The sequence below is a fragment of the Prionailurus viverrinus genome, chromosome D4 (assembly GCF_022837055.1).
Source record: "Prionailurus viverrinus isolate Anna chromosome D4, UM_Priviv_1.0, whole genome shotgun sequence".
NCBI lineage: Eukaryota > Metazoa > Chordata > Mammalia > Carnivora > Felidae > Prionailurus > Prionailurus viverrinus.
The window spans coordinates 25751705-25779366 of record NC_062573.1 but is presented as its reverse complement, the minus strand read 5'-3'; the positions used below and the strand labels follow the sequence as shown (position 1 = coordinate 25779366).

The window sequence follows — 27662 nt, the reverse complement described above, 5'->3', positions numbered from 1 at the left end:
CTTTTACCACTAAGCATGATATTAACTGTAGCGTTTACGTAGATGCCTCTATCAGGTTGAGGACATTAACTTCTATTTTTAGTTTGGTGAGTTTTTATAATGAATAGACATTTGTCAAATGGTTGTCTTTACATCTACCATCTTGCTATTTTTGTATGTTTGCCCCATCTGTTCTTTGTCCCCTTTTTCTTCTTTTACTCCCTTTTGGATTAATTGCATGTTTTTTTAGAAATTCCATTTTTCTCTTTTGTTAGCTTATTAGTTATCCCTCTTTGTTTTTATTTCTGGGTTTTAGTGCTTGTTTTATAATTCAAAGTATCCATCTTTAACTTTTCACAGTCTACCTTCAAATAATTATATATGTGTGTGTATATATACACATATATATATAAATCACTTCATGTATATTATAAGAACCTCATAACAATATACTTCTATTTCCTGTCTCATGATCTTTATAGTATTATTGTCATATATTTTGCTTCTGTGTATATTATTAGCCCCACAATACATTGTTATTTTTGTTTTATTTATTTTTTTTTTTTAATTTTTTTTTTCAACGTTTATTTATTTTTGGGACAGAGAGAGACAGAGCATGAACGGGGGAGGGGCAGAGAGAGAGGGAGACACAGAATCGGAAACAGGCTCCAGGCTCCGAGCCATCAGCCCAGAGCCCGACGCGGGGCTCGAACTCACAGACCGCGAGATCGTGACCTGGCTGAAGTCGGACGCTTAACCGACTGCGCCACCCAGGCGCCCCTGTTATTTTTGTTTTAAACAGTTACCTTCCAAAGAGATTTTAGACATAAGAAAAAATGTTTTATATTTACCATTTTCAGTGCTCATTACTTTGTGTAGAGCCAGGTTTCTCTCTCGTATCATTTTTCCATCAGCCTGAAGGACTTCCTTTTTATTGCAGTACAGGTCTGCTAGTGATGAACACTGTCAATTTTTTTATGTTGGAAAAAAGGTCTTTATTTTCCTTTCTTTTCTTTTCTTTTCCCTTTGTTTTTGAGAGAGAGAGACAGAGCGTGAGTGGGGGAGGGGCAGAGAGAGAGAGACAGACAGACAGACAGCTGTCAGCACAGAGCCCCATGCTGGGCTCAAACTCATGAAATGTGAGATCATGACCTCAGCCAAAGTTGGATGCTCAACCAACTGAGCCACCCAGGTGCCCCTATTTTGCTTTCATTAAAAAAAATATTTCTCTGGGTATAGAATTCCACGTTACGTTTTAGATTGTTTTCAAGATGTTGCTCCGTTGTTTTCTGGCTTGCATTGTTTCTCAAAAGAAGTTTTCTGTCATTCTTGTCTTTGTTCATTTGTACTTTATGTGCCTTTTGTCTGTGGCTGCTTTTATGACTTTTCTATCATTTATTTTAAGAAATTTTATTGTCATGTGTATTATAGTTTTCTTCATTTTTCATATTTCTGGCATTTCTGGAGTTTCTCAGATCTTACGGATTTATAGTTTTTATCAAGTTTTGAAAAGCTTTGGTTATTCATTTTTCAAATATTTTTTCTGCCGTCTCTCTTTTCTTTTGGGAGTGCAATTACATATATACTATGATGCTTTCAGTTGGCCCAAGACCTGCTGATGCCCTGTTCATTTATTGTCCATCTTTTTTCTTCCTGTGCTTTATTTTGGATTGTTTCTATTGCTATTCTTTTCTTTGCATTGTCTTATCTGCTATTAATCCCATCCACTGCATTTTTCATTTCAGATGACTTTTTTAACTCTAGGAATTAAATTTTTAAAAATATCTTTCATGTCTTAGTGTGCTCATATTTTCTTCTTTCTTGAACACAGGAACTACATAACTTTTTTTGTAGTTACTTATTTGTATTAGTTAAAAACATTAAAATTTTTATTGCAGTGTAATTGACATACAATGTTATATTAGTTTCAGGTATGCTACATATTGATTCAACAGTTTTGTATGTTACTCAACACTCACCCTAAGTGTAGCCACCATACAATGTTACCATACAATGTTATTATAATACTATTACAGTATTATTAACTATATTCCGTATGCTGTACTTTTCATCCCTATGACTTATTTATTTTATAACTGGGAGTTTGTACCTCTTAATCCTCTTCACCTGTTTTGCCCCTTACCCTACCCCCTCTCCTCTGGCAACCACCAGTTTGTTCTCTGTATTTATGAGTCTGTTTCTGCAGTTACTTTAATTGCCTGTTATTCATGGTAAATATCTTAATGCATTGCCTACTGGATATGTGTTTTAGTAAAGGCTTGAGGGAATAATGTAAGAAGTTTTTGCTGTTTTGTCCTAGAAACCCAATGCCTTGCACCATGGAAGTGTTTCATGAAATAGTGGGTGGAAAATATTAGCCAAAAAATGGGAGTAGGCTTAGAGAGAAAAGGTAATGATAACCACCTGGACTGTTACAAGGGTTTCCTCTGGTGTGAAAGTATTCTACAGCCTAAGCCCACATTTTTCTTTTGGCCCTGGAAGCAACGTTGCTTTCTCTCAGTTTCCCCTCTCTCTACTCATAAAGTATTATTATAATGAATTTTTTACATGGTCATGAATATCTCATATATATGAACAGATAAACCCTAAAACTATAAAATTTTAAAACTGAAATAAATTTAGTGATGACTTAATTCAACCTGCTCTTTTTATAGAATAGTGAACTGAGGTCCAAGTTACTGATTTGCCCAAGTTTACAAACCTCACACAACTAGTCATTCTTTTGTTTTAAATATTCATTTATTTATTTTGAGAGACAGAAAGAGATTGAGCATGTGCACACAGGGTAGGGGCAGAGAGAGAGGGAGAGAGAGAATCCCAAGCAGTCTCCATGCTTCAGTGCAGAGCCCAATGTGGGGCTCAGTCTCATGAATCATGAGATCATGACCTGAACTGAAATCGAGTCTGACTCTTAACCGACTGAGCCACCAAGGTGCCCTGTCATTTTTTTTTTTTTAATTCAAGTATGATTAATCTCCAGTGTTACATTAGTTTCAGTTGTACAAAATAATGATTCAACAATTCTATACATTACTCGGTGTTCATCCCAGTAAATATACTCTTAATCCTCTTCACCTATTTCACCCATCCTCTGGAAACCACCAGTTTGTTCTCCATATTTAAGATTTTTTTTGTCTCTGTTTTTCTTTGTTTGTTTCGTTTCTTAAATTCCACATATTAGTGACATCATATGGTGTATGTCTTTCTCTGACTTATTTCACTTGGTATTATATCCTCTAGATCCATCCATGTCATTGCTACTGGCAAGATTTTATTTTTATGGCTGAGTAATATTCCACTGTATATATACCACATCTTTATTCATTTATCTAATATCATAATTTCTAATATCCTTGTCTATTAATTTCATTATCTCTATCATATGAGTCTGTTTCTATTGATTCATTTTTCTTGCTCTTTTGTATGCATGGTAATTGTTTACTGGATGCTGGACATGATGAACTTTACCTTGTTGGATACTGAACATTTGAAACTTCAAGTATTTTTGAGCTTTAAGATGTGTGAGACACAGTTATTTGGGGGGAAGTTTGACCCTTTTGAGTCATTCTTTGAAGCTTTATCATGAAGGATTAAAATATTCTTTCTTCCAGGGTGAATTTTTCCCCATGAAGGGCAACACTTTGGAGTATCATACCCGATGTGCAGTTTATTGCAAGGTTTTCCCACTCCACTCTGACTTGGGGCTCACATGCACTGCTTCTGGCTGTGTGATCTCTGGAAATTAGTCCACCAAAGGAAAAAGAAACTTTTCAGTGTTTCTTTTTCTGACCTCAGGTAGTTTTCCTTGCGTGAATGTGCTGACTTATACTTGGCTGAAGACTCAAAAGGAGAACCCTGCAGGTCTCTGGAGCTGTCTCTCTCAGTGTAGTCATCTCCTCCCATTGCAACTGTCTCTTCACATGCAGCTGTCTCCTCTCTGATACTCTGGTCCATGAATTCTAGCAGCCATGGCCTCCAAAAATTCTTAACTCTATTTTCTTAACATTAATTTTTCTTAAAATATCAGGACAGATTAGTGTTGAGTAATAAATTTAAAAGTGGGTTATTTTTTGGGGTGCTTGGGTGGCTCAGTCGGTTGAGCGTGCGACTTTGGCTCATGCCATGATCTCACGGCTCGTGAGTGTGAGCCCTGCATCGGGCTCTGTGCTGACAGCTCAGAGCCTGGAGCCTGCTTCGGATTCTGTGCCTCCCTCTCTGCCCCAGCCCACTCACATTCTGTCTCTGTCTCTCTCAAAAATAAATAAACATTAAAAAATAGTAATAAATTGTCTTATTTTCAGGGGTGCCTGGGTGGCTCAGTTGGCTCAGGTCATGAGCTCATGGCTTGTGAGTTCAAGCCCCACATCAAGCTCTGTGCTGACCGCTCAGAGCCTGAAGCCTGCTTCAGATTCTGTCTCCCTCTCTCTCTGCCCCTCCCCAGCTCACACTCTGTCTCTCAAAAATAAATATATGTTAAAAATAATCATAAAAATAAATAAAAGTGACTTATTTTCAAACATGTATTTTTGACTTTTTTTTTAAGTTTATTTATTTTTGAGACAGAGACAGCATGACTAGTAGAGGAGGGTAGAGAGAAAGAGGGAGAGAGAGGATCCCAAGCAGGCTCTGTGCTGCCAGCCCAGAGCCCAATGCGAAGCTCAAACTCACGAACCATGAGATCATATCTGAGCTGGAACCAGGAGTCGGACACTTAACTGACTGAGCCATCCAGGCACCCCTATTTTTGGCTTCTCTTGTCATCTTTTTATTAATACAATAAACCTATCTAAAAGAGCCTTTAATACAAATTAAAAGTTTTAAAACCTGAAATAGAAGAACATTCATACCAGATCTGATGGTATCAGTTTAATTTTTCTTATAAATGAAAGTAGTTTGATAGTGGTTTTAAATTTGTTTGGTGAATATATTTTCTATATTATTTTTAAGCTTAGTAGTTATTGTTTAGTTCTTAGATGAGGTAAAAACATTTAGGAGTATCTAAAGAGCTTTTTGCTGCATGATTCACTGCCAAGTTTAAAGAATATGCAGAAGAAGGAATATGAAAGTGCCCTAGAAACTTTTTTAGTGCTCTTTTGTAATCTGTTACACCTTTCATGCATATATGGGACATTTTCATGTTTCTGTCCTTTCATTGTATTTCTACATTGGATTTTTTTTTTCTTTTAGTGTTGTAGTATACCAGAAATATGTTTAATGTCATTACTCACAACTGCTAACATATTATTTGGATTTTTCATTTCAACCAAAAATAATATGTGATGTTTGATGTTGATGTTTATATGCTATGTAAGTATTGTGCTGTAATGTTACCACATTTTGCTGTGGTTCCTGTCAGATGAAAAATTTGCCATTATCATACATACGCATAAAGTTTTTTCGGTGAAACTCTGAAAATTAAACATTGTCTTGATAAAAACTGAAGCATGTATGTTAAATGTTCATTCTCATTTTTGTATACTTTCTAGTCTGCACTATCAATGTAACTTTTTCTCAAGGTCAGATTTTGGTTTTTAATAGTTGACACTATCATTGACAAACTTTTAAAATTCTTCATGAATAGTGAGACTATCTGATGAGTACCCTTAATCTTTTTATTTTTCACACTTTTACATTCTCATTCTTTATTTTTTCATCTCCAAAGAATTTTTAAGACAAAGTGCACTGGTTTTTTGTTTTTTCCTCAGTAAAATGAATTGTATCTAGTGATTTTTATTTGTTTTACCATTTGCCAGAATTTTGTGTGTAATGTTTTTGAAAATTTCCTACTTGTATTGTCATTGAACCATTAACTGCAACTATAAAGTCCATAACTTTTAGCTGGTATGTTTAAGTTTGGGTAGGTGAGTGGGGATTTTTGTGGATAAGTAGAAATAATCAGTTTAGTGATTAAACAAGAATTCAGTACCTTTCCTCTCTTTTATGTAGTATCAAAGGTGCCGAATCTGGGATAAGTTGCATGAAGAGCATATCAACGCAGGCCGTACAGTTCAGGTAAGTCTATTACATTGTTTCTAGTAAATCAATATGAAAGACAGTCTTAAGAATATTTTGCTAAACTAAATAGTCTTGTGGCTGAATCCTTTTATGTATATTTGTAACTATTTCTTTAAGGGTGCATTTTTAGCAGGAGTCACTGAATCAAATGTCATACATATTTTTAAGATTTTGATTCATAATACCAAAATTTCCTCCAGGAACAAAGTATCAACTTATACTCAAAATTAACGCATTTTCCAAAAACCTTATGAACATTAGTATTACCAGTTTCTCAAAATTTTGCCTACTAGTAAGTTAAAATAATGTTGCTTTTGTTGTTCTAATCTGGAGTTTTTATAGCTTTGAATGGTAAAAGTTTTTTTCATATGTGTCTTGGATAGTAATATTTCCTTTGTAAATCGCCTGTTCATGTCCCCTGCATATATTATGTTGTTGTCTTTAAAAAAAAAAAAAGTTTATTTATCTTTTAAAAAAATTTTTTTTTCAACGTTTATTTATTTTTTTTTGGGACAGAGAGAGACAGAGCATGAACGGGGGAGGGGCAGAGAGAGAGGGAGACACAGAATCGGAAACAGGCTCCAGGCTCTGAGCCATCAGCCCGGAACCCGACGCGGGGCTCGAACTCACGGACCGCGAGATCGTGACCTAGCTGAAGTCAGACACTTAACCGACTGCGCCACCCAGGCGCCCCAAAAGTTTATTTATCTTCAGAGAGTGTGCCCATGTGAGCGGGAGAGAGAATCCCAAGCAGGCTCTGTGCTGTCAGCATGGAGCTTTCTCAGGATTCTCTCTCCTGCTCTTTCTCTCTGCTCCTTCCCTGACACATGCATTTTTTTTTCTCTCTCTCTCTCTGTCTCTCAAAATAAATAAACTTAAAAAAATTTTTTAAAAAAGAACTTCAAAATGATACTATTACAGTAACATAGTATTTATTACAAGTATTCTTTGCAGTTATTGTCTTTTTAATAAATAAATGTTAATTATTTAAATTTTTAAAAATCCTGGGGCACCTGGGTGGCTCAGTCGGTTAAGCGTCCGACTTCTTGGGCTCAGGTCATGATCTCGTGGTTTGTGAGTTTGAGCCCTGTGTGGGGCTCTGTGCTGACAGCTCAGAGCCTGGAGCCTGCTTTTGATTCTGTGTCTCCCTCTCTCTCTCTCTGCCCCTCCCCACTTGTGCTCTGTCTCTATGTCAAAAATAAATAAATATAAATGTAAAAAAATTTTTTTAATTTTTAAAAGTCCTATATTTACATAGTTAAAAGTGAAATAAAAGTAAAAGCTTTACCTTACCCTTCTCCATCTCTGTGTCCTACTTGGAAGAAACCACTTTTAATCCTTTTGGCCATTTTCCCTGGTATGTAGCTCTTTATTCCTTAATATAATGTGAGAATGCTATTTCTTAATCAGGTTCAGACATTACCTCTTCTTACCATAATAGGTGGTGATCTAGCGTTCTTCCCAGCTCTGGTACTTTCTTTCCGCCTATACAAATACATACATTATAATTTTTGGTTAAATTATAAATCATTATTTTATTATTTTGATTATAAAAATACTGTTTTCTTCTAAGCCAAATAGTGAAATACAATATAGTCTTTGCTTTTTGTCTTTTTTTTTATTTCCTAGCTTTCTGTGTATTTGTAATTTTTTTCTAAATGCTCCACATCTTTGCTATGTGCTATCAGTAATAATTTTCATATGTCCAAATATTCTACTTCCATTCTTTATCCTGAACCCTCCCTCCTGTAGCCCTCTTCCCAGTTCCAATCTGGACTTCCTTTCTAGGCTTCTTGCACAGGTGCTGTTCTGGGACTTCCTTCAGCTGCTCTTACGTGTTGGGTCCCTGTCTTCCTGGGTATCATGTCTTCCTCATTTTTGGTTTACTCCATTGTTTTGTTGGAGTACATCTCTCAGTAGCTCTCTAAATAAGCTCTCTAAATTTACGTTGGAGGTAAATTTTTAAGTTATTATGAGTCTAAAATATACCCCTTTTCTCCCCTTACATGTGACTGCTAATTTCAGTAGGTATAGAATTCTAGCTGGTATTCTTTCAGATTTGAGGGTTCTCTAGTTTAGTGTTGCTCTTAATGAAGCTGATATTGTCTGATTTCTCAATTTTTGTATGAGATCTATTTTTTTTCCCCCCTCTTTGGAAGCTTTTGTAGTCTGTTTATCCCTGGGTTCTCAAATTTGATGATGATGTGCTTTGTGTTGGACTCTTTCAGTCTAAAAATTTATGTTCTTTAGTTCTGGGAAATTTAAATTATTCAATATGTTATTACTCTGTGTTTTTTCTTTGCTTTTTTTTTTTTTAATCTTTAATTGCAAGAATTGGCAAATGATGGCATTTTCCTTGTATGACCCTCCAGACATCAGTAGCTGGAGGTTTGCTCTGGTTCAGTTTTCTAAAGAAGAATCCTTCTCCTCTTCCTCCTCCTCCCAGGGCAAGTAGGCACTTATTTTTCAGTGATAAAAGCAGGGTAGGTGAAGGATGCTGGGCTTTCATTGTTCAGTACACGCTTTCACATAAATCCCTTCTTTTAGCCCTGTGCCTGGTGTTTCTGAATCTAAAGTCTGTTTTTCCAAAGAATGCATCTCTGATCTTCTTGGATTTCTAAAAGGTTACTGTAGCTGCAGTGTAGTGAATAGATTGGGATAGAATGAAATGATTGCAAGAGATCATTTAGGAGAGATTATAGAGATAGTGGAGATAGAGAAAAACGGATTGACTTGAGGTCTAGTAGAAATTCGACCTACCTCTCTATATATGTATTTTACTGCTTGCCAACTAGATTATAAGCCTGAAGATCAGGGATTGTGTCTCTGTATTTGTGTATATCACAGTACCTGGTGTTCGTCAAGATTCAGTGTTTATTGAATGGTGCTAAGCACGTAAATGTCAATGAGATTATTATGACTTGGATTTCTTGCCATCTTCACTGTTTAATATGTTAGTAAAAAGCACTTATTTTCTTGAGACAGTGGTTATGGTCAGAGTGTTTACTGATTAAAGAATATATTGACCTCCATTAATGACCTCCATCTGGCACAAAAGATTTATGTGTGCCATAAAAAGAATGAGATTGAGACTGTTTTTAGATGTAAGTATTTGCTTAGTTTTATTCATATATGCTCTGAATTTTGTGTATAGACTAGTTCTTGGCTAGTTTGTATAAAACTGATTTTTGGACAATTTCATGAACAGTTATAATAGAGTTTATAGTTTTCTCATTATTATGTATAGTAAGAACTGTCTGCTCACTTTCATTATAGTGTCTTTGTTGAAAGGAATTCTTAATTTAAACATAGTCTAATTTGTCAGTCTTTTGTTTTGTGGTCTTGCTTTGGGTGTCTTATTCAAGGAATACTCTCCTGAGATCAAGAATATATTTTCTTATATTTTCTATTGAATGTTTTCAATGTTTTACTTTTAACACTTATGTCTTGAATCCATCTGAAATTGGTTCTATGAAGTAGATACAAATAAATCTCCTTTATTCCATTTGGAAAACCAGTTCTCTCACTATTAACTGATTTCTGCAGTGCTATTTACATATCACAATTCCATATATGTATGGGTCTGTCTCTGGTCGTTTTTTTATGTAAAAAAAATGTTTAATGTTTATTTTTGAGAGAGAGACAGACAGACAGACAGAATGAGTGGGGGAGGGGCAGAGAGAGAGGGAGACACAGAATCTGAAGCAGGCTCCAGGCTCTGAGCTGTCAGCACAGAGTCCAACGTGGGACTCAAACCCATGAACCTTGAGATCATGACCTGAGCTGAAGTCGGACTCAACTGACTGAGCCACCCAGGCACCCCTGTCTCTGGTGTTTCTGTTCCACTGGTCAGTTTGTCTATTTCTCCATCAAGTTCCACACCATCTTAATTATGACAGCCTTATGATAAGGCTTGATATCTGGTAGGACAGTGTTTCCATCTTACTCTCCCTTTTCAGGACTGATTTGGCTATACGTATACCTTTAGTCTTCCATATAAGATTTGGAATCTGCTTGTCAAAGTCCATACACAATCTTGTTGGGAATTTGGGAATTGCATTGGCTTTATCCATGTATTTAGAGAAAATTGACATGTTTACAATATCCAGTTTTCCTACCTATGTATATGGGTGATTCTTGCACTTTCTATGTCTTTTTTAATATTCTGCATACAGATAATGATAGATTATACTTTTAAAAAATACCTGCAAAATGTTTCCATTCTATTTGGAATTTTACACAATGACCTTGCTATTCCCCAACCAGCAAGTAGAGTCTGATTCCCTTCCTGTTGAATCTGGGCTGAGGCAGAAATAATGCCTGATTTCTGAGGCTAAGTCAGAAAGGTCAGATAGATTCCCCTGGTTCTCTGAGGGTGCTTGCTCTGCAGAAACCTTAGCATCATGTGAAATGTCCAGCTATCTTGAGATCCCCTTGTGGGAGATAGCCACAGCCACAGCTGAGCTGTTAGGAACTTGCAGCCTCAAGTGCCAGCCACACGTGTGTGAGCCATCTCAGACATTAGAGCTTTCGGATGACTATAGCCTCAGCGGGTGCCTGACTCAACCACATGGGTGACTCCGAGTGAGAACTGCCCGACTGAGGATGTCCTTAATTTCTAGTCTGCAAAATCAGATGGTGGTTTTAGATCCTTAAGTTTTGGATGAATTTGTTATGCAGCAACAAATGACTGGAATACAGGGCTTATAGTTATTTTGTTTATCTATTTCACTTATCTATTCTTTTTTTTTTTTTTTTAATTTTTATTTTTGGGACAGAGAGAGACAGAGCATGAACGGGGGAGGGGCAGAGAGAGAGGGAGACACAGAAACGGAAACAGGCTCCAGGCTCTGAGCCATCAGCCCAGAGCCTGACGCGGGGCTCGAACTCACGGACCGCGAGATCGTGACCTGGCTGAAGTCGGACGCTTAACCGACTGCGCCACCCAGGCGCCCCTCACTTATCTATTCTTAAGTACTTTACAGTTTTACAGTGTGTGTGTGTTTAGGAGAGGTTTAAATGTTGTCCTTCTTTTTAATTATGCTTTCTACCATGATGGTGTATATAGAAATATAATTAATTTTCATTCATAGATCTGTTGCCGATTATCTTTAAGTTCTCTTGTTAGTTTGAACAGTCTAAATTCCTTTGGGCTTTCTATTTATAGTTTATTTTTTTGAGTAATATTTTTCTTCTCTTGTAAGATTACCCCTTTTTCCTGATTTCTTTCTTGTTTTGATTTCTTGTGTTTTGTTTTGTTTTGTTTTGTTTTTTAGTCAGTCCAGCTTTCTAGTTACTACAAGAAATGGTTATAAATAGGCTCGTTCAAATTTACTTTTTAGAAAAAGATCTTATAAATAACAACAGATCCCTCTGCAAAATAATTCTTAATTTATACATAATGTTTTTTCAGAAAGTAAAATCGCATTCATTCTGCTGTATTCCAGGATGATTATAACGATTGTTAATCATGTGTACCAAGTGCTTACGCAGCCCCTGTCATATAGTAGGTACTCAGTTAGTAAGAAGAATTGGAATAAGCTTGATTTCATGCTTTCACATTTAGCTGCTAGATGAAGCTAAACATGAGTGTTGGCTTTTTGTTAGTTTAATTTAAAACACATTGTGATTGCTTCACTTTTCCCCATTTTGTTTGGCTTGTCATATAAAAGTACAAAATGTATATTTTATTTTATTTTTTTTAAATTTTTAATGTTTATTCTTGAGAGAGAGTGCGCACGCATGAGCAGGGGAGGGGCAGAGAAAGAGAGAGAGAGACAGAATTAGAAGCAGGCTCCAGGCTCCAGGCTCCAAGCTGTCAGCACAGAACTTGACGTGGGGCTTGAACTCACAAACCATGATATCATGACCTGAGCTGAAGTCGGACGCTTAACCAGCTGAGCCACCCAGGTGCCCCAAAAATGTGTATTTTAAGAAGCATAGTTTTCCCTGCTACCCTCCCCAGGTACTTAACATATAATACTAGCTGGTGATAGAGGATTTTGAAAAATATATCACAGTTTCTACTTTGAAGAAACTTACGTAGGTGGGAATTCATAAAAAATTAAATAAAATATTTAAATAATAGCTTAAGGCTTTAGTAAGAGAAGTAAGTCAATCTATAATTAATTGTCAAATATGTTATAGAGATCAGTAAGTGATACAGTGCCAGTTGTCTGGATGCTGGGTAAGGGGTGTTATCCTCATTTTTTTAGATAAAGAAGACTGAAGAATAGAGAAACTTAGTGTATTAAGTGCACAAGGTCTTAATAAGTGTTAGTGCAGGAATCCAATCTGGAATTAATATTAACTCAGGTGGATAGAAAGTGGAGTGCTGCACTTAATACCTATATAGTAGATCCTCATTAGATATGTGTTGAGTAAATGAATGGAGACCTTTTTCTTGTTTGAGTTTTATTGATTTTGGTGGTTCAGTTAATATTTTTAAAGCTATGTATATGTTCTTTTTGGTGCCTTTTGATGTTGAAATAAGTGTAAAGTTGTTGTGAAGTAGTTAGGTAAAACAAGAATAGTCCAGACTTATTATAATTAAACAGTTATGACTCTGGAGCCTTTAATAATAAATGAGATGTCTAGAATGTATTTACTCTAAGTTGTTTAAATGTTTACCAGTGGACTTGAGCTCTGTGTTTGTAAGGAAATCAGATTATTATGATACCAAATGTTTTTTAGCTGTACACAATTTGCTCTCAAAATTACATGTCGTAAAAACACATTAGGAATCCTTAAATCAATATTTAACAAAGGCAAATATATGCATAGCCACTCTTTTAATCATTAAATACATAATTAGCCATTTTTCAGAATTTCAATTAACTCAGAATAATTACTTTTTACAATGATCAGTATAGATAAGTATATGTTTAAACATATCTTTTAATCTTTAGACAGAAACTTCAGGATATTTTTGAAAGAAGGAGGGGAAAGCCATAACTAGTTATTAAATTTAGTTATAGAGCTAAAGAGAGAGATATGTCACCTTCATTTTCCCGAGAGTTTGGCCATAGTTTTCAGTTTACTTCTTGCATACCGCAAGCTTCTTAATTACTGAGTTAGTATGCTTTGTTGTTTTTAAACTTACTTCATTGACTGTAGCCCCATTTGTCTAACTTGTGGATATTGCTGTAAATTTTCAAAACTTGGCATAATAATAGCCTTTCTGGTCTGATTATTATTAGAAGAGCAGAAACATTTGAACTTTCACTATGTTCTAGATACTAGTCTAGACACTGAGGATATAGCTGTGAGCAAAACAAGAAAAATCTTGTTGTCATTGAACTTATATTCTGGGATGGTGAGTGGAAAAAGCAGAGACATAATTTTTAAAATAAATATATAATATTTACTTATTTACTAAACATTTATTTATTCTTGTAAGAGGAGGGAGGTGGACAGAGGATCTGAGTGGGCTCTGCACTGGCAGCAGAGAGCCCGATGCAGGGCTCAAACTCCTGAACCACGGGATCATGACCTGAGCTGAAGTCAGATGCTTACCCAACTGAGCCACCCAGGCACCTCTAATAAACTGTAATATTTAGATGGTTGGGGCGCTTGGGTGGCTCAGTCGGTGAAGCGTCCGACTTCGGCTCAGGTCATGATCTCACGGTCCGTGAGTTTGAGCCCCGTGTCAGGCTCTGTGTTGACCGCTCAGAGCCTGGAGCCTGTTTCGGATTCTGTGTCTCCCTCTCTCTCTGACCCTCCCCTGTTCATGCTCTGTCTCTCTCTGTCTCAAAAATAAATAAAACGTTAAAAAAAAAAATAGATGGTTATAAGTACCGTGAAATAAAAGTAAAGCAGTTTAAGGGAACAAAAAATCACAGAAGGTGATGAACTTATGTATACGGTGGTTGTGGAAAGATTCTGATGACATCTGAGCAGAGACTTGAAGGAAGTTAAAATATAAACCTTGGGTAATAGGAAATCAAGTGGGAAGACGGAGATGAGAGGATGTGTGGAATATTCAAGGGGGTAGTGAGGAGGTCAGTGTGGCTGGTGTGAGAAGAATATAGGAGGTGAGATCAGGGAGATCAGCTCAGTCTGATGATGGAAGGCCTTGCAGAATATGATAATTTGAAGTTGGGTAGAAAGTGTTTGGCAGGATCTGAGCAGATGATGACCTGATACAACTTTAAAAGATCACCTTAACTATCATGAAAAGGATAGATTCTAAGGGAGCAAGGATGGATATAAGAGTACCAGTTAGATGGCTAATGTAATAATCAAGATACCGTTGGTTTACTTTTTAGAAAAATGCAGATACATGTGTAAACAATTTTGTGTAGAATGGCAGAGACCTAATACGTTAGCTTTTTACCTACTCTCTTTGTAGCCCTAGTAAATGATTCTGAACTTACATGCTTGACATAGGAATTAGGAACTACCTTACATCAACCTAATGATGAAATAACTTTTTGACAAATCACACACACACACACACACACACACACACACACACACACACAACTTCAAACATATGAAATATAGAAAATACTAAAAATAGTGTAACACTTATGTACTCATCACCCAACTTTGTCAAAGTAACATTTTGTCACTACTTTGTCAAAGTAACATAGTGACATTTTGTCGCTATTTCTTCTTTTTAAAAAATTTTTAAAGTTTATTTATTTATTTTGAGAGAGGGGGAGGGTGGGAGTAGGGCAGAGAGGGAGAGAGAGAATCCTAAGCAAGTTCTGTACTGTCAGTGCAGAGCCTCATGTGAGGCTTGAACTCATGAACCATGATATCATGACCTGATCTGAATCAAGAGTTGGTCACTTAACCGACTGAGCTACCCAGGTGCCCCTGTTCCTCTTTTAAAAGAAAATTTTAGAGATACCATTGAAATCCCTTGTGTGCCTTTCCTTGGTTCCATTTTCCTTGGTTGCATTTTCCTTGTTCCTATCTTTATCTGAAGGAAATCTTTTCTCCTGATTTAAGTATTTATCATTTCTTTTTTCTTTTTAGTTTTTCATTCTTTTTTATTTTTTTAAGTAAGCTCTACACCCAGCATGGGGCCTGAACTCCAACCCCCCAAGGTCAAGAGTTGTACACTCCCCTGACCGAGCCAGCCAGGCACCAAGTATTTATCATTTCTGTGCATGTGGCTATACATAAATAATACATCGTTTTGCATTTTCTTTCTGCTTTTTCACCCTAAACAATTTTCTTGAGGTGTTAATTGATATACAATAAAGTACATAATTTGATAAGTTTTGACATATGTGTATGCCATGACAGTCACTGCAGTCAAAATAGTGAATATATCCATTGCCCCAAAAAGTTCCTTCAAACCTCATTGTAACTCTCCTTCTGGATTCTCCCTCCCACATCCCTCTGCACCCCTTCCCATTCTACACACACACACACACACCCTGGATACCCCAGCAACCACTGACCTGCTTTCTGCCACTGTGCAGTAGTTTGGATTTCCTAGAATTTTATATAAATAGAATCATGAAATATGAACTTCTTTTTCTGTCCGGCTTCCTTCACTCTACATAAATATTTTGGGGGTTCATTCATTGTTACAATGTGTATCAGTATTTCATTCCTCTTCACTGTTGAGTAGGTATTCTGTTGTATAAATATACCGCAGCTTGTTTATCTGTTCATTTGTGATGGACATTTGGGTTATTTCCAGTTTGAGGTTATTACAAATAAAGCTTCTGTGAACATTTGAGTACAGGACTTTGTATGAACAAAGGATTTCGTTTCTCTTGGATAAATACTTATGAATGGGAATAGCTGGATCATATAGTTTTTATTCCTTAATTATTTGAAACTGCCAAGCTGTTTTATGAGATGGTTGTACCATTTCATATTCTTCCATATCATTGTCAACACTTGATATGGTTAGTCTTATTAATTTTAGCCATTATAATAGGTCTCTAGTGGTATCTCACTGTGATTTTAATTTTCATTTGATTAATGATGTTTCTGTTTTATTTTGAATTATTTTTTATTTCATTGTATGTCTTTGTCACGCTAACTATACCTTTTGGTTTTGTTATTTTAGTGGTTGCTTTAGGGTTTATAGTATACATCTTATTACAGTTTATCTTTAAGTGATATACTATTTCACATATGTTTAATAAACTTAAATATACCTTTATTTCTCCCCTCCAGTCTTTATATAATTGTTGTTGTATGTTTACTTATATATATATATATATATATATATATATGTTATATACTCCATAATGTAAACTCTCAATTATCTTTTTCAAGTGATTTAGATATTAAGGGAAAAAAAACTTATATAATGGCATTTCTATTTCTGGTGTGCTTAATGCATTTGTGTATAACCATATTTCCATCTGGTATAATTTTCCTTTTGCCTAAAAGATTTCCTTTAACATTTTTTGGAGCACAGTTCTGCTGGTGATGAAGAGTTCTGCTTTTGTATATATAAAAAGCCTTTATTTGGCCTTTGTTTTTAAAAGGAATTTTGCTGTATATAAGATTCTATATTAAGTTTTTTCTTTCAGTACCTTAGAGGTGTTTTCAACTTTTTTTCACTTGCATTTTTTTGCAATAAGAAATCTGTTTCATTCTTATTTTTGTTCTCAGTATGTAGTATGTCTTTATTCTCTGGCTGCTTTTATAATTTTCCCTTTATCAGTGGCTCTGAATACTTTGATCATGATGAGCTTGTGTGACATTTTCTTCACATTTCTTGTGCTCTCAATTTGTAGAGTGTCTTGGATCTCTAGGTTTATAGTTTGCATCCAATTTGAAAAGTTTGGGGCCATATTTCTTCATATGTTTTCTGTCCCCTCCCATCTCTCTTCTTCAGAGACTCCAATTACACATATATTAGGCTTCTTGAAGTTATCTTACAATTTTTTGGATTCCTCTTTCTCTTTGTGTTTCATTTTGGATAGTTTTATTTCTGTGCCTTCATGCTTCGTGTTTACTAGTCTTAGCAGCAGCGGTGTCCAATCTGCTGTTAATACATTCAGTGCATTTTTCATCACACACACTGTAGTTTTCAACTCTAGAACTTTGATTTGGGTTCCTTCCTAACCCCCTTCTTCCTTCCTTCCTTCCTTCCTTCCTTCCTTCCTTCCTTTTTTTATTTTAATTAAGTAGGCTCCACACCCTACATGGGGCTTGAATTCATGACCCTGAGATCAAGAGTCACATGTTCTACCAACTGAGCCAGACAGGCACCCTGATTTGGGTCTCTATATTTTTCATGTCTCTCCTTAACTTTTTAAACATATTAAATACAATTATAATAACTTTTAATATCCTTCTCTGCTAATTCTAATATCTATGTCAATTCTGGGTCAGTTTCAATCAAGTGATTATTCTCCTCATTTTGGGTCATATTTTCCTATTTGTGTGTCTGGTGATATTTGATTGGGAGGCCTTTACTTGGCGGAGTGCTAGATTTTTTTTTTTTTTTTTTGAGTGCTAGATATTTTTATGTTCCTATAAATCTTACTGAGCTTTGTTCTGGAATACAGTTAAAATACTTGGAAACAGTTTGATTCTTTTGGGTCTAACTTTTATGATTTATTAGGCTTCATTGGAACAGTGCTCAGTCTAGGGCTAATTATTTCCCCACTATTGCAGTAAAACCTTTCTGAGTGCTCTACCCACTGCCTAGGGAATTCAGAGTTTTTCCAGTTTAGCTGGTGGGAACAGACACTGTTTAAAGCTTTGAGTACTAGGCACTGTTCCCTCTAATCTTTTTAGATGATTTTTTTCCCCTAGCCTCTAGTAGTTTTCCCACATACATGTTCTGATCATTGCTACATACTTGAGGATTGTACCCCTGCATATGTGCAGGATTCTCTTTCTATGCAGCTCTCTCTAGTACTTCAGTGCTCTGTTCTACACACTCAGCAGAAGCAGAAGTCTATTATTATGTTTTGAAACGGCAAGTGGAATAAGTTTACTAGTTTTCTTCTGTGGGATAAGAAAACATTAGCATTAAGAAAAGTTTTGTGATCAAATTTTGGAATTAAGTTAAAAAGTTGGAAATTATTACTACTGTAATAATTCACTGAAGAACATTAACTTGGATTCTGTAGAAGAAACTTGATCAGCGTAGTCTCCATAGCAGTGGAGATACACAACTTGTTGAGAACACAGATTTCTGGGACTCACTTTAGAGATCTGAGATAGTAGATTTCAGACCACATTTAGAAAGATACTGCTCTACAGAGAGTCTATGCTAGTTCTGTAGGTGATGAAAATAAATAAATAAATAAATAAATAAATAAATAAATAAATAAATAAAATCAGCCATGGAACTTCTAGGAGTAAAACTTGACTTTCATAATTTTACTGTCAGAAATATGGAACAGTTGAGCTATGCACTTTTTAAATTTTTCAGAGATTTTGAAAGGGAGAAGCAATAGAAAAGAGGGGATGAGGGTGGAAGAAAGGGAAGTGAGGATAGTAGACAGAACTTAGAGAAGAAAAGATTAAAGAGAGTCAAGGCCTGGTAGGGAATGGAAAAGAGGATACAGTAGATTCCAAAATGAATGCTATTAGAAGGTAAATTATTGCAGATTATTTTGAGCTTCAATTGAATTTAAATTTTAGTTTTGCCTTGGGGCGCCTGGGTGGCGCAGTCGGTTAAGCGTCCGACTTCAGCCAGGTCACGATCTCGCGGTCCGTGAGTTCGAGCCCCGCGTCAGGCTCTGGGCTGATGGCTCCGAGCCTGGAGCCTGTTTCCGATTCTGTGTCTCCCTCTCTCTCTGCCCCTCCCCCATTCATGCTCTGTCTCTCTCTGTCCCAAAAATAAATAAAAAACGGTGAAAAAAAAACATTAAATTTTAGTTTTGCCTTGAAATATTTATGAGCTTAATAATCAGGATTTAGGATTTTTGACCTCTACTCTGATTAGCATAGGTCCTATAGAACCTGAAGGAGGAAATTAAATCTAAGGTACCATCTGTTGTAAGACACACCATCGTTTTGTGTATCTCCAAGAAAGAAAAAGTGCTGCCAGAGAATGGCACATTGTGCTTTTTTGAATCTATTTTAAGGTGCATTCCAATTTCAGAGATGTTGGAATGTGGGAAAGATATTGTGTCTTAAAATTGATGAAGTGTGGTAGTTAGAAGACTTCTATCCTTGTCCTCCACCTCTGTCTTTCCCCAGTCTAGTCTATTTAGTATGTTCTGTTTTCCTAGTGTTCTTTAGGGTAAGCTCAAATCTCACTTCCTTCATGAAGCCTGTCTAGATTCTTATAGTAAGATGTTTCAAGTTTCCTTTGAGCATGTTTCTTATGCCCCTTTCAATTTTGAATATATCTTCTTAATAGAGAATCAAAAGCAAAATAGGAGTTTGGTAGCTCTGCTTTTTCTGCATCATCTGTTAACATTATACCATCTGCCCTAAGCGGTAGACCTAATCCTCCTTTCTTGTTCTTGCTCTACATGTATTTTTTAAATCCTTTTTATTGTTCTTAACATTTTTCATCAGCCTCCGCTCATTCTGGGCTCCTACTTTACTTACATGATTCTCCTTGTTTCAGATCACTCTTTTGTATTCATCCTTGTTCACGTGCCTTTCTTTTTCTTTTTTTTTTAAAACAGGTCTCTTAAAATTCTGAACTTACCATAGCACACCATATACAACCATATTGGATTCTTCAGATACCTCTTTTCTTTCTTATCGATTAGCTTTTTTGTTTCTAGTGTCAGGATATCACCTTTTAGAAACTCTCTCTTTCAAAAAAGATCTTCCTATCACAATATAATTTCTGTGGCATCACACAACTATTTTCTCCAGAAAAACTTGATTCAGTTCCCTAAAGTATCAGTGTTTCCATTATTCTTTTTTAACTATTAAGAGCTCCAAGATGGCATGGTTGCTTTTTCTCATGCGTTTCATTCCCACTTCACTATTTTATCCTTGTATGTCAGAATTAATTCCAAAAAAGTGTTTCCGTTCATTATTTCTTCCAGCTAATGAAAGATGATACGTTTCATATGCTTAGTGACTTATATTACGCATTCCTAGGGAACTAATTTAGTTACATTCTTGATAGTTGGAGATCTCTGTTGTTGTTGGACTATTGCTTTGCCCTTTGTGGAAAATATTAAGAAAGAATTCATTCATTTACTGTGTTTATTGAATCAAAGCGTATATGAGGGATCACATATAGCCTTGAGGATACAATGGTAAAGAAATTAGGTAAATCACAATCTAGTCAAATGATGAATTTATCTTTTATCCAGGAAGATGGTTGGCAATATACTTCCACAGGTGAGATTGATACTCATTTTTACCCCTTCCCAAATGCTTTCAAACTTGACTTGTTTCTATCCTTAACTTAATTGACCATCAGGTTAATATAATGTGCTTTTCTAAAAATGTTACTAAAACTTTTTACTGTGAAATATAACACGTGTGCCATGCATACAACATAAATATGCACCTAAACAAATTGTTATACTGGGAACACTCAAGTAACTACTACTCAGATCAAAAATAGAAAATTGCCAGCATCCTAGAAACCCCTCATAGTCTCTTCCCTATAACAATCACCTTTCTCCCACCAAAAGTAATTACTATCTTGATTTATATGGTAACTGTTTCTTAGTCTCTCTGTATAATTTTACCACCAGAATGTTTCATTAAGTTATAAATTAATTTAGTCTATTCTTGAACATTATATAAATTGAATTAAACAGAATATGTCTTTTGTGTCTTAAGCTTGAGACTTATCTGTGTTCTTGCCTATAGCAGTATTCAGTCATTTTCATTATTGTGTATAGTCCATTGTATGAGTTTACCATAGTGTATGGTAAATATATACTATGATATGTTGATGGTCATTTGGGTTTTCAGTTTCTATTACAAATGTGATTAGCATTCTTGTATATTTTTACTGATACACATGTGCATACATTTCTGTTGAGTATATTTTTAGGACATTGGGCATCCTTATTTTCACTGTAGTCTAGTACCAAACTATTTTCCAAAATAGTTGTACTAATTTTACACTCCTTCCAGCAATGAATGTGAGTTCCTGTGGTCTACACATCCTCACCACTATTCAGTAAAGTCAGAGTTTAATTTTAGCTTTCTAGTGGGTAGTTAATTGTGGTTTAATTTACATTTACCTGACTATAAATGAGATTGAGTAACTTATTGTTTATGAGAAGTGCCCATTTTGGGTTCTTGCCCACATTTCTATGGGTTTTTTGTCTTTTTCTTACTCTCTATAAGAGCTCTTTATTCTGCCTGTGACCACTTTATCAGTGTATTTGTTGCATTTATCTTCTTTCACTCAGTGGTTAACCTTTTCATTGTCTTAGTTGTGTTCTTCAATGACTTAGAAGTTCATTTAATTTAATATAGTCAAGGTTATCAATTTTTGTCTTGTTGCTTTCTTATGCCACATTTAAGAAGTATTTCCTACCCTAATGTCATAAAGATATTCTATTGTTTTGCCTTTCACATTTAGGTCTGCAGTCCATTTGGTTGATTATTGTGTATGGTGTGAAGTGGTGTGTCCAGTTTTACCTTTTTCCCACAGGCATACCCAAATGACCAAGCACTGAGTTTTGGAAAGATCATGCTTCCCTGCGGTGGAACCTTTGTTATGAATTCAGTGCATGTATGTTTGGGTTGCTTCTTGGCTGTCTGTTTCATTGGTGTATTTGTCTTTATTCTTGAACTAATAGCACACTGTCTTAGTTACTGTGGCTTTATAATCAGTCAGTATATAATAGAGGAAGTTCTCCTACCTTCTTCAAGGCTAGTCTCAGCCCTGTACATACAATTTCATATACATTCTTTTATTTTATTTATTTATTTATTTATTTATTTTAATTTTTTTTTTAACATTTATTTATTTTTGAGACAGAGACAGAGCATGAACGGGGGAGGGTCAGAGAGAGGGAGACACAGAATCTGAAGCAGGCTCCAGGCTCTGAGCTGTCAGCACAGAGCCCAATGCGGGGCTCGAACTCACGGACCGTGAGATCATGACCTGAGCTGAAGTTGGCCGCTTAACCAACTGAGCCACCCAGGCACCCCTCATATACATTCTTTTAAAAGTTTGTTTATTTATTTTGAGAAACAGTGTGTGTGTGCCCACGAGCTGGGGGAGGGCAGGGGAGTGGGGGGGTGGGTGGGGAGAGACAGAATCCCAAGCAGGCTCCATGCTGTCAATGCACAGCCTTGTGTGGGGCTGGATCTCATGAACCGCAAGATCATGACCTAAGCCGAAGTCAGGAGTTGGATGCTCAACTGACTGAGCCACCCAGGCTCCCTTGCAATTCCACATACATTTGAGAATCTCCTTGTCAAGCTCCACCAAAACAAAAAATCTTTTTCAAATTTATTCTAATTTATTGAATCTATAGATTCAAACCTATATTGTTCAAGGTTGTTCAGCTGTACAGGGTTTATTTTTTTATCCTTTTACTTTGAACTGCCTATGTGTTTTAGATGTATTTAAATATATTTTCCAGTCTGAAAATTTTTATCTTTTAACTGGAACATTTATTCCATTTATGTTTTATGTAATTATTGATGTATTTAGGTTTAAAACTTATACTCTCTTGTTTGCTTTCTACTTCTTCCATGTATTTTGTGTTCTTTTTCATCTCCATTTTCACTTTCTTGTATTTTTAATTGATCCAACTGTTCTTGTTGGTTTTGGAATTATATACTCTTTTACTGGAAATTACAACAACATCCATAAACAATATAGATTATACAGGTACCTTGGAATATTTTAGTTGTTTGTGTGCCCCCCAAATTAAATGCTATTTTTATATATTTTAATTTTATACATATATTTAAAATCCTCAAGTTACTATTATTACCATTATGATTATTACTGTTTTAGAGTAGTTACTGGTCATCTAGATTTACCCACACTTTTATTTATTTATTTATTTATTTATTTATTTATTTATTTTTACTTAAATAAAAAGTTTATTTTTTTTCTTAAAGTTTATTTTGAGAGTGAGAGTAGGGTACTAATTTTCCATGCTTGTCTGTATATGGTTTCAGGCATTAAAGTTTTTATACACTACCCAAAAGACTGGAAGCCAAACTGTAGCTCACCTGAGGGCTGATTGATTTTAGGATCACCTGTACTCTCAGGGTACAGCTCTTTCAGATCCCAGCTCAAAGCACCATAGTGCTTATACTTAGCAGGCCCCAGCACTGAGTATTTTACTCAGAAATTTGTGATGGGAATGCAAGTTGGTGTAGCCACTCTGGAAAACAGTATGGAGGCTCCTCAAAAAACTAAAAATAGAACTACCCTACGACCCAGCAATTGCACTACTAGACATTTATCCACGGGATACAGGTGTGCTGTTTCGAAGGGACACACGCACCCCCATATTTATAGCACTATCAACAATAGCCAAAGTATGGAAAGAGCCCAAATGTCCATCGATGGATGAATGGATAAAGAAGATGTGGTGTATATATGCAATGGAGTATTACTCGGCAATCAAAAAGAATGAAATCTTGCCACGTGCAACTACATGGTTGGAACTAGAGGGTATTTGCTAAGTGAAATTAGTCAGAGAAAGACAGAAATCCTGTGACTTCACTCATATGAGGACTTTAAGAGAGAAAACAGATGAACATAAGGGAAGGAAACAAAACTAATATAAAACCAGGGAGGGGGACAAAACAGAAGAGACTCATAAATATGGAGAACAAACTGAGGGTTGCTGGAGGGGTTGTGGGAAGGGGGATGGGGTAAGAGACACTAAGGAATCTACTCCTGAAATCATTGTTGCACTATATGCTAACTAATTTGGATGTAAATTTTAAAAAATAAAAAAATAAAATAAAAAAAAAAGAAATTTGTGAGCCTGTCAAACACTCTGGTAAGCAAGTACCCCCAAGCAAATGTGGCCTTGAGTTTAGGACTCACCTCTCTGGATTTCCACTTTTGTCTAATTCTAGACCTATACATTTCTTACTGTCTTCTTTGCTTTTTGATGCCTTTGAATTTTGTTTGTGATTTTCAGCTTTTCAACTAGTCATTGGTGGGAGGGTTACTTTGAATTATCTAGTTTGCTATACCCAGAAGCAGAAAGACCCATTTTATATTTTTCACATATGGTTTTGCCATCCTGTTACTTTTATTTGATTTTGGAGAGACTCTATAGCTATATTGTCCAATATGTTAGCTCCTAGCCACGTGTAATTGTTGGGCACTTAAAATGTGGCTAGTTTGAATTGAGATGTGCTGTAAATGTAAAATATTTCATTAATAATTTTTATATTGATTACATGTTGATAGTATTTTGGATATATTGAGTTAAATACAAACATTAAAATTAACTTCAACTGTTTCTTTTTACTTTTTAATGTGACTGTCAGAAAATTTTAAATTACATATATGGCTTACATTTGTGGTTTGCATTATATTTGTTGGATATTATAGCTATGTAGAAAAGTTGTTGAGAACACATGCTCTGCAGCCTGGATTTGATTCCTGGCTGTACTTTTTATTAGAAGTGTAATTCTGAGCTTTCAAAAATTTTTTCTTGCTTTAATTTCCTCTTCTTTAAAATGAGAATGATAGTAATACCTGTTTCAAAAGTAAGTTGTGAAGGTAAAACAAGATGAAGAAGGTAAATACTTAGTACAACAGACAACTTAAGTGTTGATAAAAATTCAGCCATTGTGTTTTTGTTAGTATAGTATCAGAAATATAGTTCAATGGATATTTTCTTTCTTTCTCTTAACATTTTCTCCTCCACCCATAGTAATAGAATTCTGGACACTATAATTTGACTGGGGCATAAACAGATGCACAAATTCTGTAAGAGAGTAAGACTATGTCATAGGCAAATAGTCATTAGCTGCAGAAACTTTTTAATGCTTCTTCAAGATAATATTGCCTAAAATATTTTTATGGACTATGTGGCAAGTATGTAACCAAGCTTTACAACTGTAGTTCAGAAGAGAATTGTACAGCCGTTGTTGTCTGGGTGGCTCAGTGGGTTGCACATACCATTCTTGATTTTGGCTCGGGTCATGATCCCCAGGGTTGTGGGATCGAGCCCTGCATTGGGCTCTGTGCTTAGTGTGGAGCCTGCTTAAGATTCTTTCTCCCTCTCTCTGCCCCTCTCCCCTGCTTGTGCTCTCTCTCTAAAATTAAAAAAAAAAAAAAAAAAGAATTGTATTGCCAAGAGATGGTGGTGTGTTAGCAATAATATTGTTCCAGGACTTGCTCTAGACCTAATTCTGCCACTGTGCTCATCTGGAGTCCAGTTTCTCTCTTGTAAAATCATAAGGTTGTACTAGATGATAACATAGGCCTGTATGTTCTATGATTTTTCCATGTTAATGCTTGCATGTCACATTTTTAATTTATAGTTCAGTTATCCTTAGGTTTTGCAGTTCACATTGGGATAGTAAGAGTGACATAAAGTTAAAGGAAGTATAAAATCATGACAGGATAGAGACACAACTTTTTGATTCACCCAGAAAATCTTACAAGATACATTAGGTTGCAGCTAAACTATTTTTTCTGGATTTTTTTTGAATTAAAAAAAATTTTTCTAATGTTTATTTATTTTTGAGAGACAGAGCTGGAGTGAGAGGGGGGCAGAGAGAAAGGGAGACACAGAATTGGAACCAGGCTCCAGGCTCTGAGCTGTTACCACATAGCCCAACACTGGGCTTGAACCCACGAACTGCGAGATCATGACCTGAGCTGAAGTCAGATACTTAACCGACTGAGCCACCCAAGTGCCCCTGCTTTTTTTAACTTGTTAAAAAATTTAATTTATTTTAGAGAGGAAGAGCATGAGTGGGGGGAGAAGGGCAAGGGGGGGAGGGAGGGAGCGAGAGGGAGGGAGGGAGGAAGAGAGAGAGACTCTTAAGCAGGTTCCACATTCAGAGAGGAGCTTGACACAGGGCTGGATCCCATGACCCCGGGATCATGACCTAAGATGAAATCAAGAGTCAGACACTCAACCAACTGAGCCACCCCAGCGCCCCTTCAGAATTGTTTTTCATTTTACTAGAATAAAATGGATAGTTTAGATTATATTAAGATACCATATAGATAGGAATTGTGGTTATAGTTTAATGGAAAGATTGCTGGACTTTTAAGAATACCGAGGTTTTCATTGAATCCTAGAAGAGAGCACAGGCAGTAATTTTTCTGACATTGGCCAGAGCAACATTTTTCTAGATATGTCTCCTGAGGCAAGGGAAATAAAAGACATGAACTGTTGGGACTACATCAAAATAAAAAGCTTCTGCACAGCAAAAGAAACAGTCATCAAAACTGAAAGGCAACGTACTGAATACAAGAAGGTATTTGCAAATGACATATCCAAAATATAAAGAACTGATACAACTTAACACCCCAAAAAACAAATGATCCAATTAAAAAATGGGCAGAAGACATGAACAGACATTTGTCTAAAGAAGATCTCCAGATGGCTAACAGACACATGAAAAGATGCTGAATGTCACTCATCCTCAGGGAAATGGAAATCAAAACAACCAGTGAGATATCAGCTCATACTTGTCAGAATGACTAAAATCAAAACACAAGAAACAACAAGTGTTGTTGAGGATGTAGAGGAAAGGGAAGCCTTGTGCACTGTTGGTGGGAATGCAAACTGGGTATTTACCCCAAAATACAAAAATGCAAATTCAGGGTCACCTGGGTGGCTCAGTCCATCGAGCGTCCAACTTTGGCTCAGGTCACGATCTCATGGTTCATGAGTTTGTGTCCCACATCGGGCTCTCTGTCAGTGCAGAGCCCACTTTGGATCCTTTGCTTCCCTCTCTCTGCCCCTCCCCCACTCATGCTTGTTCTCTCCTAAAAATAAACAAACATTAGAAAAAAAAATTTAAAAACCCACTATTTCAAAGGGATACATTTACCTCTGTGTTTATACCAGTATTATTTACAATAGCCAAATTATGGAACCAACCCAGGTATCCATGGATAGATGAATAAAGAAGATGTGATACACACACACACACAGAGGAATATTATTCACCCATAAAAAAGAATGAAATCTTGTCATTTGCAGTAACATGGATGGAGTTAGAGAGATTAATGATGAGTGAAATAAGTTAGAGAAAGACAAATACCATATAATCTCACTCATGTGGAATTTAAGAAACAAAACAAATGGTCAAAGGAAAAAGAGAGAGAGAAAGAGAAACCAAGAAACAGACTATTAACTATAGAGAACAAACTGATAGTTACCAGAGGGGAGGTGTGTTGGGAGGATGGGTGAAAAAGGTGATGGGGATTAAAGAGTGCAGTTGTTGTGATGAGTGCTGGGTGTAATATGGAATTGTTGAATCACTGTATTGTTTACCTGAAACTAACACATTAAAAAAACCTCGGTTTTAACTGCACTTTGCTGCTAGATAATTAAGTAAATCCTAAACAAGTTATCTTTGTTCTGATTTTCCTATAATGTAATAATGTGGAATGTAGTAATATGGAATGTAACACTTCACTCAGAGTAAGTACTTGAGAAATTAAAGAAATTAGTACATTTTGTCCTATTATACAGAATTTGCATTAGTATCTGTGTAAGTACAACAGGGGAGAAGAATTTAAAATGTTATATGAGGGGCGCCTGGGTGGCGCAGTCGGTTAAGCGTCTGACTTCAGCCAGGTCACGATCTCGCGGTCC

The 27662-nt window shown here is 36.0% G+C and overlaps 1 protein-coding gene across 6 annotated transcripts in view; it reads left to right on the top strand.

Moving 5' to 3' along the window:
- STX17 (syntaxin 17) overlaps window positions 1–27662 on the top strand; it is a 65761-nt gene that overhangs the window by 15037 nt on the left and 23062 nt on the right. For 4 of the 6 annotated variants that reach the window (XM_047829971.1, XM_047829974.1, XM_047829970.1 and 1 more), the window contains exon 3: window positions 5947–6012. The exons of 1 other annotated variant lie outside the window; for it this stretch is intronic. In XM_047829971.1, coding sequence (XP_047685927.1) covers window positions 5947–6012 — 66 coding nt within the window. Of the gene's footprint in view, window positions 1–5946; window positions 6013–21576; window positions 21623–27662 lie in introns of those variants that run through there. One more of the 6 variants, XM_047829976.1, reaches the window with a different exon arrangement.